General features: G+C 41.2%; 1 protein-coding gene across 6 annotated transcripts in view; it reads right to left on the bottom strand.

Annotated features, from left to right (window-relative positions):
• The window catches only part of afdna (afadin, adherens junction formation factor a), a 232,237-nt gene that overhangs the window by 141,429 nt on the left and 71,863 nt on the right, over positions 1-18,945 (bottom strand). For all 6 annotated transcript variants that reach the window (XM_072581186.1, XM_072581187.1, XM_072581189.1 and 3 more), the window contains exons 2-4: positions 11,248-11,443; positions 9,813-9,928; positions 1,111-1,268 (exon numbers count right to left, since the gene is read on the bottom strand). In XM_072581186.1, the coding sequence (XP_072437287.1) occupies positions 1,111-1,268; positions 9,813-9,928; positions 11,248-11,443 (470 nt within the window). The remainder of the gene's footprint in view (positions 1-1,110; positions 1,269-9,812; positions 9,929-11,247; positions 11,444-18,945) is intronic.

Below are 18,945 nucleotides of genomic sequence, written 5' to 3'. Positions count from 1 at the left end.
TGCTGGAAAAGCACAGCAGTTCAGGCAGCATCCGAGGAGCAGTAAAATCGACGTTTCGGGCAAAAGCCCTTCACCAGGAATACAGCATAATGTATTCCTGATGAAGGGCTTTTGCCCGAAACGTCGATTTTACTGCTCCTCGGATGCTGCCTGAACTGCTGTGCTTTTCCAGCACCACTCTAAATCTAGACTATTATTCTTTCAAGTCTCATTTTGGGTATATAAATGGTATACCCCTTTCCAGATTTTCTAATTTGATATCCGACAGAAGTTATCAGTGGTGCAGAACAAACTAGCGTAGAAGCAATATAACTGGACTAGTAAACCAGAAGTTCGGAAAAATAATCTGGGCCGTGTTCAAATCTTACCTTAACAGCCAGCCGTGGAGTTTGAAACTTAATAAATAAATCTGGGTTAAAAGCAAGTCTTAGTAATGATAACAATCATTGACTGTTGTTAAAAACCCTATCTAAATTGCTTATTCCCTGCAGGGTAGAAAGTTTACGTCCTACTCCAGTCTGGCCTACACAACATTCACTACAACGTTGTTGACTCTTAATGCCTTTGAAATAGCAGAGAATGCCAGTTTTAAGAGCAATCAGGATGGTCAAGAAATGCTGGCCTTTCTAGGAATGTCAGCATCCTGTGAAAGAATAAGACTAATTGAAGGATTTTTCTTTATCAACATCATTGTACTGTGAGAAGAGAAAGAAATTCAAGTAACCAAAAATGATCAGGTTGCAAGCTGAGCAAGAATTAACTCTGATAGTAAAGGGTATAGTTTAAAGTATCAATTATACCTACATCATAAGACTTAGCAAATGAATTTAGGAAGACAAGAACTACCTTTCTGCATGGTTGAAGTGTTACTTCCATTTCCAACCTTTTTACTTATGTTGCAAACCTATTGCAATATTACTTAAATTTTAGCTCAAATACAAATATTGTTCTCGATATAACAGAACTAAACATCTGAAGATACTGACTATACCAAAATATTCATGTCTGTCAACATACAGCAAAGCTAAGTATACATCATGGCATTATTCAACGAACAATTGTAATTAGAGGAACTGTGGGTAAAGGAAAGTAGTTAGAGAAATAGCTTACCCATCACCACTGGAAATAGGTCGATCATCATCTACAGTTTGCATTAACGCTTCCTTTTCCCGCCTCTTTTTCTCTTTCTTTTCCTTCTTCGACAGTGTCCGTTTAAAGTTCTGGATCACACCCTCTTTCTCCTTTTCTGGACCATTGCTTTGAGACTTCTGTCAACCAAATGAGCATTTAGGTAATTGCAGAGCTTTCAACCCACTTCTTCAGAAATTAACCAGAAAAATGAAAATATGCAAATCAATTAGTCTGAAATGCACTTAAGAGTGACCCCTGTCTTAGTGCAACATTATTATAATCAACTCACCTTCACCTTCCACTTCAAACATTGGCTCTTACTTTTAAAAGAACTTTATTCTATCACAAGCTCCCATTTATATGCTGGTGCTATGCACACAAATTCTACTTTGATGAGACTTTGAACTTTTTAGGTGATTGGATTCACCTATTAATGTAGCCAAAGCTAGACTGGCATAGTTTTCAGTCATCTCTAGTATCTGAACAATCTCTTTCCCTGCACTGAAGCTGAAGAAAATGAGTCATGTTAAATATTAATACAGGATGTAAACAGCAGTAATGGAAGATGGTTCTGCATTTAGTTTTTAAAAATCTTTTATCATGCAAACAAGACCTATATTTTTCAAATCTCCAGTTGCGTTCCACAAGCATTTAAATAAGTGGAACAGTCGGAAGGTCAAGAATAATCAAGGAGAGGAATATATCATAGTACCCAATACAAGGAACAAGATGGTACTAAGTGAAGTTTGTAACCTAAGGTACAAATGAAAAAAACATGACCTCAAAAAGTTCAAAATCACCTGATTCATTCTAGCTACACACTAATGATAGGGATAATCAAATTAGCAAAGTAAATGCATGGCTATAAGCATGATATGGAAAGGTGGTGTTCCCATTTCCCACTGGTGCCAATGCAGAGATAGGAAACAGTTGTACTGCTGAATTAGATGGTACTTAAATGAGACTGGGTGCAGTCCTCTTAGAAAAAGGTGAACAGAACAGTGGAAAAGACGTTAAACCAATAAAATAGAGAAAGACATTTCAAAAGAGAAATAAAAACTAAAAGAACAAGAATGGAACAGAGCAAGGATCAGAGTACACAACAATGAGAAATACTCTAGGAATAGAAAGTTATAAAATACCTGTTGAAAATAAAACTTCAGTGACCTCAAATAAAAATAACTTGGATCTATAATAGATCATTAGCTGTAATAGATAGAACAGGTGAACAAGAGACAATATACCACGAGGCACATGGGTAGCAGCAAATGCAGGACAAGAACACCCTGTGATTGGAGGAACAAAGAATCAGGTAAGTAAGTCAGCCAGAGAGACACTGGGGAAACCCCACTGTCAAGGAAATGGAGCCATGCCAGAAGCAAGCTTTAGCTGGGATGAAGGGTTCTATCCACTGGGATATCCATCTGGTTGATTGAGGGGTACCTGCCCATCCTGGAGATAGATGGAAGTTGCAAAGGAGGAGGAGGAGGAAGAGGCAAGATGCAAGTAGAGATGTGAAAGGATGACACAAAGTTTGTAAAATAAGGAGATAAACCATCTATTAGCAAAGGAATAAATAAGGTCAGGAAAATTTGAAATCACAGATGATAGATTTAAATCTGAGATTCTGAACTGAAATGCAGTAAAAGGTGTGATAAAAACTGTGGTTAAAACCTTCAATCTTTGTGCATAATGCATTAGCTGTTACCTCACTAGTCTGGAGGAGTGGTGTTCAGGTTGATTGGTTTTTGTGAACAACAGTACGTGTCCTTTGGCTTTATGAGGTTGTTAACTTATGCCTCGTCTTTAATCAATTTACATACTGTGACTCAGAAATTAATGCATTCCTTGTGCATTGCAGCTTTAAATTATAATAGAGGATTGATAATTAAGGATACTCATGAATTCTTACCATTATCATTTGGGGAGTCCAAATATCCTCTATGTCAATATAAGTAGAGAATGGATTTTTATTGTGATTACATTACCTAACAAATAAATTAAGAAAAAGTAGCCCCTGAAAACTAAAAAAAACTCCATAAAGCAAAGTACGGCAAAACTTCAAGCACAATCCTCTTCAAAAAAAGCAATATATCGTTTCTTGATAATTAGTTTTTCAAATTCACTTGTGGAATATGGGCGTCACTGACTCGATCAGCATTTATTGCCTTATCCCTAGGTGCTGTTGAGAAGGTAGTGATGAGCTTCATTCTTGAACTGCTGCAGTGGGGATGGAATATAGCAGAGCTGGACTGATTGGAATAACGGCTTGGCAAGGAGATCAGTGATTGAACAAGTTGAAAAGTGGATGGTTTGTGCACAGTTGAGGTATATTTCCTCGAATGGAAAAGATTTAACAAACTAACCCACTATTCCTCAGATGACCAAAGTGGTAGAAATTAACATGAGAAAGAAAAATGTGTACTTATGACAGATATAAAGCAGAAAATATAATTGACATCAACAGGAATACAAAGGTTTAAGTGGATGGTGAAAAAGCAAATAAGGAAAACAAAGAAGAATTATGAGGAAAGACAAGCAGCTAACAATGGGAAATCCTGGAGTCTGCTATAGGCATATAAGCAATAAGATTGGTGAAAGGGATAGGGCTTACTAGAGACCAAAAAGGTGATTTACATATGGTGGCAAAGCACATGGCTGAGGAATTAAATGAGTAATTTGCATCGGTCTCAATAAAAGAGAATACTGCTGCCCAGACCTTGACGACAGAAGAATAAACTCGGACACTAAAAAGGATCAAAATTAATGAGGAAGTAGTCTTGGATAGATTGTTGACACTATAGAAGCTGATAAGATACCGGGACCAGATGCGATACATTGAAGCAATTGAAGGAAAGGAAGTGAGGGCAGAAACTGAACAGACACTGGCCATAATATTTCAATCTTTCCTGAACTCTGAGGAGATGCCAGAAGACTGGAGAATTGCTAATGTTATATCCTTGCTCAAAAAGGTCACAAAACTAATCCCAGCAATTCAAGTCAGTTAGTTAAACTTTGGTAACGGAGTAACCTTTGTAAACAATTAATCAGGATAGAATCTGCAATCACATGGAAAAAGGTGGGTTGATTAAGATATCATATGCATGGATTTCCAGAGGCATTTGATACAGTGCTTCACACAGACTTGAGAAAAGATATTGACTATGGTATAAAAAGGACAGTGGAAACATGATGTAAGATAGGCTTAGGTGAAAGAGAATAATGGTGAATGAGCATTTTTCCGTCTGCAAAAAACTCTGCAGTGTAGTTCCCCAGGAGTTAGAATTGGAACTTTTGCCTTTCCTGATATACATTAATCATATGGATCTTGGTGTGCAGGGGACAATTTCGAAGGTGTAGATGACGTAGAAGTTGCAAGAATTATAAACTGAAAAGGCAGCGTGGAACTCCAAAGGAACGTTGACAAGTTGGAGTGGGCAGATAGATGGGCAGATGAGATGGGAGTGAAAAGGAGTGTAACGTTTTGCACTTGTTGAAAGACAGTATAAAGTAGGGAGGTACAATTCTAAAGGGGTGTAGGGGGACTGGCTTGGGTGCATAAGTGCATAAATCATTGAAGGTGACAGGACAGATGGAAAGAGCAGTAAATAAAAGTGTTCACAGCTTTAATGGAAGCATAGAGTACAAGAACAAGGAAGTGTAAAAGTCATTTGTTAAATCATAGCTGGAGCACCATGCAGAGATGTGGGCACCACATTATCATTTAGACAGCACAGAATGCACTGAAAAAAGTGCAGAAATGATTTATTAGACCGGTTTCAGCTATGAGGACAGACTGAAGAAGTTGGGACTGTTCTGAGAGAATGCAGCTAACACGAGATTGGATTGAGGTGATCAAAACCATGAGTAGCCCGAAGAAGGCTGAAGTAGTTACTACTTGTAAAACAAAGAACAAGAGGGCATAGACTTGAAGTTACGTACAAACAAAGCAAGGGTAATGGGAGAAAAAGAGTGTTGTTAGGGTATGGAATGCACTTCATGGAAATATGAATGAGACAGGTTTAATTCAGACATTCAGAAGGTTACTGGATTTTATCTTGGATGGCAATGGGGCGCAGCAATATGAAGAGAAAAACAAGTACTAGATAATAGAGCTGGTGCAGACACAATGGAATGAATGACCTCTTTCTGCAACATAACAAGTCTGATCCAGTGATACTTTATAGGTAGATGCTGTTTGGGGAAGAGATTCCAGGATTTTGACCAAGTAATTTTGAAGGAACGGCAATTGCCAGGCAACTTGAAGTTGGCAGTATCATGTATCTATTGCACTTGCCCACCTAGATGGTGGTGGTCATCGCGGATTTGGAAAGTGTGTCTAAAGATTCTTGGTGAATTTCTGTAGCGCATTTTGTAAATGGAACACACTGCTGCTACTGAGCATTAGTGGTGAAGGGAGTGAATGCACTGCCAAACAAGTGGGCAGCTTTGCCCTGAATGGCATCAAGCTTCGTAAGTGTTGTTGGAGCTGCACTTATCCATGCAAATGGGGAATAGAATCATAGACGTGTACAGCATAGAAACACACCCTTCAAGTGCTCCATGACCTTCCTGACTCGTGCATTTAGCTGGTGGACAGGCTTTGGAAAGTCAGGTGGTGAGTTACCCAGTACAGTATTCCTAGTAGCCTTTGGGTATTTATATGATTAGCCCAGTTGCCCTTCTGGTCAATAGTAACCCCCAGAATGTTTATAAAGAGGGAATCAGTGATGGTAACACCACTGAATGTTAAGGAGCAGTCTCTTATTGAAAATGGTTATTGACTGGCATTTACGTAGCACACGTTACTGTCCACTTTTCATACAAGAGCTGAGTTCCAGAGGTGAGGGTGAGAGTTACAGCTTTTGGCATCAGTACTTAATTTGACTGAATGTGGTAATATAGAACCCTTGCAAAACTGGAGTCAATGGGAATTAAGGGAAAACGCTCCACAATTTGGAGTCCTATCTGACACGTAGGAAGATGTTTGTGGTTGTTGGAGGTAAGTCATCTCAGTGACAGAAGCTCTGCAGAAGTTCCTCAAGGGAGTGTCCTAGGCCCAACTGTCTTCAGCAGCTTCATAATGACTCCTCACTGTCCTGGTCTTGTTGCATTTGGACACAGACTGCTTCTGTATCCAAATCCTAAATGGTGCTGAACATTGCTGATTGCACAAAAGGTCCATACTTCTAATTTTTAAGCGTGTGGATGACACTTCCCATTGTTTTACTGATAAAAAAGATGGGGTGATAATTAGCCATCTGTACTGAAGCATAAGTCTTCAGTACTATTGTCAAATTGTTTCTAGATTAGAGTGGTGCTGGTAAAGCACAGCAGTTCAGGCAGCATCCAAGGAGCAGGAAAATCAATGTTTCGGGCAAAAGCCCTTCATCAGAAATACAGGCAGAGTGCCTGCAGGGTGGAGAGATAAATGAGAGGAGGGTGGGAGTGGGGAGAAAGTAGCATAGAGTACAATAGGTGAAAGGGGGTGGGGATGGAGGTGATAGGTCAGGGAGGAGGGTGAGTGGATAGGTGGAAAGGAAGATAGACAGGGAGGACAAGTCATGGGGACAGTGCTGAGCTAGAAGCTTGGAACTGCGGTGAGGTGGGGGAAGGGGGAAAATGAGGAAATTGGTAAGTCCACAAAGATGCCCTGGGGTTGAAGTGTTCAGAGGCGGAAGATGAGGCGTTCTTCCCCCAGGCATCAGGTGGTGAGGGAGCGACAGTGAAAGAGGCCCGGGATCTCCACGTCCTCGGCTGAGTGGGAGGGGGAATTGAAATGTTGGGCCACAGGGCAGTGTGGTTGATTGGTGCAGGTGTCCCAGAGATATTCCCTAAAGCGCTCTGCTAGGAGACGTCCAGTCTCCCCAATGAAGAGGAGACCATATCGGGAGCAACGGATACAATAAATGATATTGGTGGATGTGCAGGTAAAACTTTGATGGATGTGGAAGGCTCCTTTGGGGCTTTGGATGGAGGTGAGGGAGGTGGTGTGGGCAATTCCTGCGGTGGCAGGGGAAGATGCCAGGACGGGAGGGTGGGTTGTTGGGGGCGTGGACCTGACCAGATAGTCATGGAGGGAATGGTCTTTGCGGAAGGCGGAAAGGGGCGGGGAGGGAAATATATCCCTGGTAGTGGAGTCTGTTTGGAGGTGGCGGAAATGTCGGCGGATGATTTGGTTTATGCGAAGGTTGGTAGGGTGGAAGGTGAGCACCAGAGGCGGTCTGCCCTTGTTACTGTTGGAGGGGTGGGGTCTGAGGGCGGAGGTGAGGGATGTGGACGAGATGTGTTGGAGGGCATTTTTAACCACATGGGAAGGGAAACTGCGGTCTCTAAAGGAGGCGGCCATCTGGTGTGTTCTGTGGTGGAACCGGTCCTCCTGGGAACAGATACGGTGGAAGCGGAGGAATTGGGAATACAGGATAGCATTTTTGCAGGAGGTAGGGTGGGAAGAGGTGTAATCTAGGTAGCTGTGGGAGTCGGTGGGTTTGTAAAAAAATGTCGGTGTCAATTCGGTCGTCATTAATGGAGATGGAGGGGTCCAGAAAGGGGAGGGTGGTGTCAGAGATGGTCCAGGTAAATTTAAGGTCAGGGTGGAGTGTGTTGGTGAAGTTGATGAATTGCTCAACTTCCTCGTGGGAGCACAAGGTGGCGCCAATGCAGTCACCAATGTAGCGGAGGAAGAGGTGGGGAGTGGTGCTGGTGTAACTATGGAAGATGGACTGTTCTACGTAGCCAAAGAGACAGGCATAGCTGGGGCCCATACGGGTGCCCATGGCTACCCCTTTGGTCTGGAGGAAGTGGGAGGATTCGAAGGAGAAATTGTTAAGTATGTGGCGCTTAGGGGGTTGGCACAGGATTCCCATTTCCAGGCTTGTCCTAGCTTCACAGGAGGCTCCCAAGCACTGAGGATGTCACCTAGACAGGGGACAAAACGTCTGCAACACAAATTCCCAGCGAGTTCCTGGACTAGGGAGGGATAGGACAGTGTAGAGGTTGGTAGAGATGAGTTCAGTGGGGCAGGAGCATGCTGAGACAATGGGTCAGCCAGGGTGGTCAGGCTTGTGGATCTTGGGAAGGAGGTAGAACCGGGCAGTGTGAGGTTCCTGGACTATGAGGTTGGAAGCTGTGGGTGGGAGATCTCCTGAGGTGATGAGGTTTTGTATGGTCTGGGAGGTAATGGCTTGGCGATGGGGTCATGGTTGAGGGGGGCGGTAGGAAGAGGTGTCTTCGAGTTGGTGTCTGGCTTCAGCAGTGTAGAGGTCAGTGTGCCAGTCTACCACTGCAACACCTCTATCCGCTGGCTTGGTGGTGAGGTCGGAATTGGAGCAGAGGGAGTGGAGGGCTGCGCGTTGTGAGGGTGAGGGGTTGGAGTGGGGTAGACAGGTTGAGGCAGTTAACGTCCCGGCGGCAATTGGAAATGAAGAGATCAAGGACGGGTATTAGGCCAGCACAGGGTGCCCAGGTGCATGGAGTGTGTGGAAGGCGGACGAAGGGGTCCTCAGAAGGTGGGCGGGAGTCCTGATTGTAAAAGTAGACTCGGAGGCGGCGAAAGCAGTGTTCGACGTCACGGCGTGTATTAAATTCATTGATGCGTGGGCGGAGGGGGATGAAGGGGAGTCCTTTGCTGAGGACTGATCGTTCGTCCTCAGTGAGGGGGGCTGTCTGGAGGGATGGTGAAAACTCGGCAGGGCTGGGAACTGGGACCCGGTGTAAGTGTGGAGCTGGGAGTAGGGACAGAGCCTGTAACTGGCATGGGTAAGGGCCCATAGCCTTTGCTGTATGTAGAGCCTCCAATGTTTGAGAGATAGCAAGTGGAGAGAATCAAACTGGCTGAAGACTAGCATCTGTAATGCATGTACCTCTAGAGGAAGCAGAGATGGATATTCTTCTTGGAACTTCTGGCTGACCATTATGCAATTCTTGAGCCTTATCTTAGCTTAATTTAAATAAAGGCATGTATGTGAAGGTTACAGAACTCAAGAAGGATTTCTCTATAAAATGACCTAGTAGTCACATATGAGGGAGGAAAACAAAGAGCACTGAAGGAAGAATGTAGCACAAAAACAATGCTAACATGGGAGTGACAAAATTTATGGTAATTAATCATCAATATGGTAAAGTGAGAGGTCATCTATTTTGGATCCAGAAGAGAAAAATTGGAATGTACAGGTTCATCTGAAATAATCAACTTCAAACACTATCCCTTCCAGAGAAAACATATTTCTCATAAGAGATGGTTTTTAGTTACACAAAATAAAAAGAACATACTTTCTCCCACAACTCTAATCTAAATTTATCTGGATAATTTTATTGTCCAGACACATCTCGGAGAAACATGATGCTTGCTGACTCCGAAATGTTGTCTATTCCTGAAGATCATGGTTTTGGCAAATGGAATGCGGCAGCATGCGCTACAGTACAGCTGAACAAGAATAGCAGCATTTTCATACTTTAAACATGGATTTTAGAAATGCATTCATACTAGTACAGGACACCAATGGGCAAAGACCTCAGTTAGTCTTACTGTTACTGTTCCATATTGTCCTGAAGACATAGGAATATTGAATATATAACTTTGCACACCTATTACGCATTTCAACACACAATGCATTGATCTATTGAGACTTGATACCAATTGTGCAGATTTATTAAACAGCGTACAGCAAAAAAAATCTCACCTTTGGTGGCAGGAACGCATTTTCATTTTTCAAAACAAATCTTCCCTCCCTATCATCCTTGTTCCAGTTTAGTTGTACAACCAAAGGCTTTTCATCCTGATCGAGCCTACGTTCCTCTAAAAAAAATAAAATTCACTTAAGATAAATTAAACATGCCAGTCATTATAAAACATACAAGTAATCATAGCTTAAATGGTTAAAAACTTATGCATTATAATAAGGGTTAGATTAAAAATTTTGGAAATGACAAGATAGGAAAACAGTGACTTTCAATGTCAACATGTTGAACCTGTGTGAATAGGTTGAGGAGAATCCCAATGCATAGACAAATTACTACACTTTCACCAGATCTGTGGAAATTAATTTTGCTTCAACTCACCAACTTCTACGTGTCAATAGTTTTAGATCAACTAAATTGTACAAGGGAAGAAGAATGAAAGATCTATTTTAAAAATTTCTAACCTTTGTTTAATTGTTGAGATCCAAATGAGAACAAAACCACACAGATTGTTTTATATTCATCCAGAATCCGAATTTCCTCTTTATTTTTGTTGCAGCATTTAAAGACTTGAGCTATACTTCATAATAAATGACGCTTGTTGAAAAGTGGCATGTGCACTGGGCAAGAATGCCCAGAAGTGCAAACTGAAATTGTGAATCCAAATCAGCAGTGAAGAATCACAGAATTGTTAAGGGGCAAATAGCAATCATTCAGCTCATCATGTGCCCAATGGCTTTTCAAACGAGCGTAACTTCACACCAACCTGTTTTCTCCCGCACTCTCACATGCTATTTCTATCCAAATGATCAGCCAATGCCCTTTTGCATCCCTCAAGTAAACTTGTCTGCACAAAAACTTCCAGGCAACATATAGCATATCTTAACTACTCACTGCACTTGTTCCTCTTGGACATAACTTTGAATCAATGTCCTATTGTTCTAGTCCCTTTATTGAGCAGAAATAGCTTCTCCCTATTTAGTCTACCCAGGCCACTTATGATTTTGAAAACTTCAATCAAATCTACTCAGCCTTCGCTCAGAGGAGAACAGACCCAACTACTTCAATCTATTCTCAACCAAAATTTCGCAAACCTTGAACTGTTCTTGTAAATTAATTCTGTAACCTCTTCAATGCATTCATGTCTTTTTCAAGTGGCACACAAAACTGTGCAAGTTACTTCAGCTGAGGTCTGACAAGTGGCTTATACCAGTTCAACATCACCTCCTTATTGCCCTCTATACCTCTATTAATGAAACAAAGGACACTGTATGCCAGTTGGTCATTGTTATAAATGAACTTTACAAGAACAAGTGTGGTACTAAAGGCAACATCGGTATCTAGTGTACATATTTAAAGCTCCAAAAACAAGTATTAATACTTGTTCTGTCCATCTTAGGAACAATCAAAAAATAAATTCTTGAATCAAAAACTCACCACCACTAACATGCACTTCGTAAAGTGAGTATCTAGGTGAGGACAGCATACGCATATCTGGGCGAAACTTCTCTGCAAGAGTCTCTATCACATCTTGTGTTGTAGCAGTGCTGGACACTCTGATGCATTTTGTTGCAAAGTTCCCTGCTACTTTGTCTTGAAAATAAAATCTCATCACACCATGGAATTCCAGATCCTAAGAAAGTCATAAAAATCATAGTTCAGATCCAGCAATGCATTTTCATAAAGTCAGATGCTTTCCAGCCAAGAAATACACACTTTGAGGAGGAAGCAAACATTGTTTATTTTGATCCCAAGCTTCAGGCTAAGTTAGAATGTTATTAAATTTTCACAAGTTTCAGCCAGAGGTATTCTCATCCATTAGATCAGGGGCTTTAGATTTACCAAAATACCCAAAAATTGTGGATGCTGGAAATCAGAAACAAAAACAAAAACAAAAACAGAACCTGAGATAACTCAGGTCATCTGGCAGCATCTGTGGAGGGAAAGCAGGCCATCCTTCACAACCGATTGTAGCTGGGGAAAGAAGTGGTATATGTGATAGAAGGGGTAGGCAGGAGGGGCAAAGAGTAAACGCGAAAGTGGAGCATGACACAGGGATGGAGACACAGAGCGGGGCAGTAGGGGGGACTAAGAGAGGAGGAGAGGGAGCGACTCTCAGAGAGGGGGAAGAGGGAGGGACCCACACAGAGGGGGAGACTGAGGAAGGAGAAGCCTTTTGTGTAGGGTTGGGTGACTATTAAGCTTTAAGGCAGGAGTTTGGAGGTCACAGATTAAATGAGACCAGTTACTATTGTGGACATGGTCCAGGAGAGACAGGAGGTACTTGAGAGCTGGTGCTCAGTCTCGGCAATGTTGAGATCAGCATGTCAGATGACAGCAATGTCCTTGGCAGCAGGCTTGATTACAAAGTCAAGTGTGGTACTAAAAGTCAGGTTGGATCCAAGAGCACAGTGTACACTAAGTTCATAAGGGGTGAACATGATCTAGATGGACAAGGTATTGGATAAGATTCTTCATAGTAAACTGGTTAGCAAGATTAGATCACAGGGAATACAGGGAGAACTAGCCATTCAAATAGTCTAGCATGAAGGAAGAAGATAGAAGGTAGTGGTGGAGGGGTGCTTTTCAAAGTGGAGGCCTGTGACTAGTGGTGTGCCACAAGGATCAGTGCTGGATTCACTTGCATTTCATTATTTATAGAAATGATTTGGATGTGACGTAGGAGGTATGGTTAGTAAGTTTGCAGATGACACGAAAATTAGAGATATACTGGACAGCGAAGGTGGTTATTTCAGAGTACAACAGGACCTTGATCAGAAGGGTCAACACGCCGAGTGGCAGATGGAGTTTAATTTAGGTAAACGTGAAGTGTTGCATCCTGCAAAGGCAAATCAGAGCAGGACTCATACACTTAATGGTAAGGTCCTGGGAAGTGCTGCCGAAGAAAGAGACTTTGGAGTGCAGGTTAACAGTTCCTTGAAAGCAGAGTCACAGGTAGATTGGATAATGAAGGCGGTGTTTGGTTAGCTTGGCTTTATTAATCAATGCATTGAGTGGAGGAGTTGGGAGGCCATATCGCAACGATATAGGACATTTGTTAGTCCAATTTTAGAATACTGCGTGCAATTCTGGTCTCCCTGCTATAGGATGGATGTTGTGAAACTTGAAAGGGTTCAGAAAAGATTTACAAAGATACTACCAGGGTTACAGAGTGTGAGCGTGAAAAGGCTGGGTTATTTTCCCTGGAGTGTCAGAGGCTGAGAAGCTGACTTTATAAAATCATGAAGGACACGGATAGGATAAATAGACAAGGTATTTTTTTCCCCAAGATGAGGAAGCCCAAAACTAGAGGGCATAGGTTTAAGGTGAGGTGGGAAAAGATTTAAAAGGGACCCGAGGGACAATTTTTTCATACAGATGGTGGTGAATGTATGGAATGAGCTGCCAGAGGGAAGTGGAGGAGGCTGGTACACTTAGAAGGTATCTAGAGGAGTATATGAATAGGAAGGGTTTAGAGGGATATGGTCCAAATATTGGCAAATGGGACTAGAATAGTTTCAGATATCTGGTCGCCACAGACGGGTTAGAGTGAAGGGTCTGCACAGAAATTGAAGTAACCAATGAACCACATTGAAACCAGTTAACCTTGACTGATGCATCTGCATAATGTTGATGCACTACTGCAGCATCAGGAGTGTTATATTTCACGTTAGATGTCAAACTATGTTCTCATTTGACTACTCGAGAGATTTAGTGTTGTGACATTTAAATGCTGGCTTTGTAAATCAGTTTTTTTTAAATCAATAGCTCTGCAGCAACAAATATTACTGTAAAGGCAACAAATTCACTCATTAATTACCATGGAAGTTACAAATAACAAAATGTCTAGCATATGCCATTTCTAAAGTTACGAAGTTCAAACATTTTGAATGAATTTGGGAGAGAGGTATCCTGTTATATTATAGATGATAAAACAAATTATGACATCAAGATCACTAACTTGCAATGACTAAGTTAAGCTCTATCTTCATTAAATAGTGTAGCAAGATTCTTTTACAAGTACACCAAAGATCAAGTGTTTCCTCTCCCCTCCCACAATTTAATCTTTATTGTGGAAATAAAGAATGGTTGGCTTTTTTTGTATATTTCCTCTAATAAAATCAAGATTTGCTCCTCAATTGTTAAGTTGAGGCGACAAAGCAAGATGGTGGATTTAGCTCTTAATCCCTCTCCTGTTTTTGTTTTCAAATTAGTAACTCCTATTTTTGTGTACCTGAGTGCTTGCAGCACAACTGAATGATCCATATGTACAAAACTTTAAGTCTGACAGTGTAGATTTTGTTTACTCGTAGATTCCTCATTGTAAGAAAGGATAGAATAGCATTTTATTGGACAGCATTCCAAGGGGATTCTTGAGAAAAGTGCCATATTTCTCAAATATTAGAGTTATTCCACTGGTTAGATTAACTTTCTTATAATTGCTTACTAGATCATCAGCGTAAGATCAGAAGTGGGCAGGTTACTTGATGACCTCACAGTGTTGAGCACCAGTTGTAACCGAGCCAAAAATAGGTAACAGTAGGACAGATAGCCGAACACCTTTCATTGGGAAAATGAGTGTCTACGGTCAGCATTTAGAAATACATGATAAAATCAAGAAAGAGTCCACAAGGCTTCATGACCGCATAATCATGCCTGACAAACTTATTATAGTTCGAAGAGATAAGGAGGTTAGGTTAAGGCGAGCCAGATGTAATAGATTTGGATTTTCAAAAAGATGTTCAAGAAGGTACTGCACAGAAGGCTACTGAGTAAGATACAAGCCCCTGGTGTTGGGGGTGATATAATAGCATTGATAGAGGACTAGATAACTAATAGGAGACAGTTGACAAAGTATTTTCAGGATGGCAACATAACTAGCAGCATGCCACAGAAATCAGTGCTGGGGGCCTCAATTATCTACAACATTTACTAATGACTTTGATGAGGGAAGTGCATAGGAAGACAAGTAGTGGGAATGACATGGGCGGCACGGTGGCACAGTGGTTAGCACTGCTGCCTCTCAGTGTCAGAGACACGGGTTCAGTTCCTGCCTCAGGCGACTGACTGTGTGGAGTTTGCACATTCTCCCCATGTCTGTGTGGGTTTCCTCCGGGTGCTCCGGTTTCCTCCCACAGTCCAAAAATGTGCAGGTTAGGTGAATTGGCCATGCTAAATTGCCTGTAGTATTAGGTGAAGGGGTAAATGTAGGGGAATGGGTCTGGATCGGTTGTGCTTCGGCAGGTCGGTGTAGACTTGTTGGGCCGAAGGGCCTGTTTCCACACTAAGTAATCTAAACTGCACACATTCATTGAATGAAACAGACTGCATGTGATAGTCTACAGACAGACACAGATTTTCTGTGGGCAAAAGCTTGTTAGATGGAATATAACACCAGCAAATGTGAGATTACACACTTTGGCAAGGCTAATAGAGGAGCTAGTTTTCTTAAATTGGATAATGAAAACAGAATGCTTCTACACAAGGGGTTTTGGGGTCTTTGTGCATAAATCAGTAAAGTCCAGCACACAAGTCCAACAGGTAATATGGAAGGCAAACAGATTGCTGACCTTTATTTCAATGGAATGGAATTTAAAAATAGAGAGGTCTTGCTAAAAATATACAAAGGAACTGGTCAGACCAGACCCAGGACACTGAACAAGTTTGGCCACGTTACCAAAGGAGAAACATTCTAGCATGGGAGATAGTCCAGAGAGCATTCACTTGGTAGATTTTCTGAGGAGGGGTTAAATACGGTGTGCTTGTATTTATTGGAGTTTTGAGAGGAGATCTTAATGAAACAGAAGATTCTTAAGAAGTTTGACAGGATGGATGAGGGAGGTCATTTCCTCTCAACCTCAGAGGACAATCTCAGAGTAATGGGTCATCCATTAAGGACAGAGATGGTGTGTTTCTTCTGAGGTTAGTCAATCTGTGGAATTCTTTACCACAGAAGAATACGGAAGCTGAATCATTAAAGATATACAAGGCTGAGATGGACAAGTTTGTAATCAATGAGGGAATCAAGATTATGGGGAAGTCAAGGAAGTGGAATATGGATTTATCAGATCGGCCATAATCTCCCTGAATGGCAGAGCAGACTCGATGGCCCAAATGCCTTATTTCAGCACCAATATCTTTTAATTGAAGGTAGTTCTCCAGCACCCTCAAGGGCAATTAAGAATGGACAAATATACTGGAATGTGAATGGACATGAATGGTGTCCATTCAGGTCCATGTAAAAGAATTTTTTATTTAAAAAAAAAGAAAATTCTTGCTCTACAGCCTTCACCCACGACCAGTTAGAGAAATTATGGACCCTGCTAATGCTCCAGTTTTCAGACCACCCTACATCACTTCAGCTAATTCTCTCTATCACACGTTAGTTTTTCCTCTTCTTAGCGTCCACCCAACTTTCTTTACTTTTATCTCTATGCTCAATCATAGCTTCCACGTATTTCAAAAAATTTACTTTGCATATTTTCAGGAAACATTAGGAGTTTTCCCACTAATGACTCATTAACATGGCATCCAACACATCAGGAACAAAGGAAATCGGAGCTGAGTAAATTCGACTAGATCACGGCTTCGACCTCAATGCCATTATCCTGTACCTTCCCCATATCCCTCGATACCTTAAACATCTAGGAAATACTGGATGAGAACATGAGTTCTAATTTGTGAACAAAGCTAAAGATGAAACAAAAACAATGCAGTTTTCAAATTACCACAATTCATAGTATGAAAACAGTTGTGATGAACACTGTTCACAAACAAGCATTTAGAATGACTCAAATTTGGAGCTTTAAGCTATGAAGAGTGCATAAAAACTAATCTAGTTTCCATCAGCAAGAAGCAGTTGTTTTATGCATTTATTACAGACTGAAAGTAATGGCAAATACAAGTGACAAACACAAAACTAGCAACCCTGAAGCAGAAATCAGATTGGAAGAAATAATATTGCCTCCCTTCTCCATTTCAAAATGCTGTTATTGAGATGTGTTCTGGCAAAGGTAGATTGAAAACAAAAGTACGTCTAAGGGAGTACGGGAGCTTGAGTAGGAAATTAAGAGTATGGGAGAAAAAACATGTTCCCTGAAAGAAGAAATCTAGATCATTTTTCCAGATGTCAAAAGAGCATATGGAGCTGGAGAAGATAAAAGAAAAGCCGTGTCAGATAGCAGCTTCTTTAGGATGACTTAGAACAGAATAGAAACTGCATGGAATATATGGCCTTAAAATCAGTTAAATGTACGGAGAAATGAGTAAGAACAACGAAACGAAACTTGACCAAATGGCTGATGAGGAAGAAAGCTGTAAACTGCAAGAAGATATCAATTGACTGGTCAGGTGGCAGAGAAAAATGGGCATGGATTAACTAGAAATATGCAGTAATTCATTTTGACTGGGTATAGAAGGAAAAATATAGTGTACAACAAGTTCCCGAGAAGTTCAGATAAATACAGGAATCATGGAATTTGTCCACAGATCTCAGGACAAGCCAAAAAGGTAGTCAAGGTGGAATATGGGATCTTTCCTTGATTAGATGAGGCCTAAAGTACAAGATCAAGAATGTTAACCAGAACTGTATAAAAATGGCTGGCTTTGGGTTTGTTTTCAATGACAGGAATAAGAATGGAGAAATTTGGATTGGAGTCTAAAATTATAGAAGGCCTAGACAGAGTGGAGAGGAATTTTTGTTCGCAGAAGGGTCAATAATGACAGCTTTAAAGTACATAGTGAAAGAATGAAGAGGAGTTGAGGTGACAATTTTTTTTTACCAGGTACAGATGGAATCTGAAGTTCTCTGCCTGAAAAGGGTGAGATACACAAAATGCCTAACTCACTGTTTAAAACAAGTCTAATTGAGGTGCCAAAATCCAGAGCACTGCAGACCAAGAAAAGTATAATCCTGGATAAATCATTTTTAGCAAGTGGGATAACCAAATGATCTTCTCCTGTGCCAAATATCTTTCTACATTGATATTTTTATGAATTGCTAAACTGGGGGAGAAAAAAAACACTGCATTAAAATTCTTCAAAGTTTCACACCTGAACCTATGCTCATGTTGCATGTGCAGAAATCTCCATTTCAGAACTTTATGGGGCCCCGTAGTACCCAAAAATCCAATTTCACTCCCAGCATATTGTCATTTCTGTTTACAAAATACAAACTAGGTGTCAGAATTCCTTGTGTAACAATGACTACAAAACCTTAAAACCATTGTAGCTGACAGAAGTTCTTTTGCACCACTGAAGGAAGTCATCAGGTACTGCCATACCACTGAGGGAGGAGGTTGGGAAGAGCCTTGTGGAGAAAAAGTGCTTCACCTTACCTTGTGCATCAACTATGCCTGTCAAAATAACACCTTTCAAAGTGGAACCAAGACAATAGCAAGGGAGGTGGTCAGGAAGGGCTTTGGGGAGATAAAACTAAGGTGAAGGCACAAGACAATTTACCTAAGAACAAGGAGAAGCAGACCCTCTGGCTCTTTGAGCCTACTCTGCCATTCAATAAGATCATGGCTGATCTTTTCATGGACTCAGCTCCACTTACCCGCCCTCTCACTGTATCCTTTAATTCTTTTATTGTTCAAAAAATGTCTCTTAGCTTTAAAAACATTTATTGAAGCAGTGTCAACTACTTCACTAGGCAGGGAATTCCATAGATTTACAACCCTCTGGGTGAAGTTCCTTCTCAATTCAGTCCTAAATCTGCTCCCTCTAATTTTGAGGCTATGCCCTCTTGTCCTAGTTAAAACATCCTCTCTACGTCTATGTTATCTATCCCCTTCAAACTTTTATGTCTCCATAACATCCCCACTCACTCTTCTAAAATCCAATTAATATAATCCCAGTCTACTCAGTCTCTTCTCGTAAGCCAACCCCCTCAACTCCAGAATCAACCGAGTGACCTTTCGCTGCACCTCCTCCAGTGCAGGAAATCCTTTCTCAAGTAAGGAGACCAAAACTGCACACAATGCTCCAGGTGTGGTCTCACCAGCACCCTGTACAGGTGCAACATAACCTCCCTGCTTTTCAACTCAATCCCTTTAGCAATGAAGGACAAAATTCCATTTGTCTTTCTAATTACTTGTACCTGCAGACCACCCTCTGATTCATGCACAATGACAT

This window comes from Chiloscyllium punctatum, chromosome 11, assembly GCF_047496795.1.
Source record: "Chiloscyllium punctatum isolate Juve2018m chromosome 11, sChiPun1.3, whole genome shotgun sequence".
In the NCBI taxonomy this organism is placed as follows: Eukaryota; Metazoa; Chordata; class Chondrichthyes; order Orectolobiformes; family Hemiscylliidae; genus Chiloscyllium; species Chiloscyllium punctatum.
Note: the sequence above shows the minus strand (reverse complement) of the source record. Positions and strands in the feature narration are given on the sequence as shown.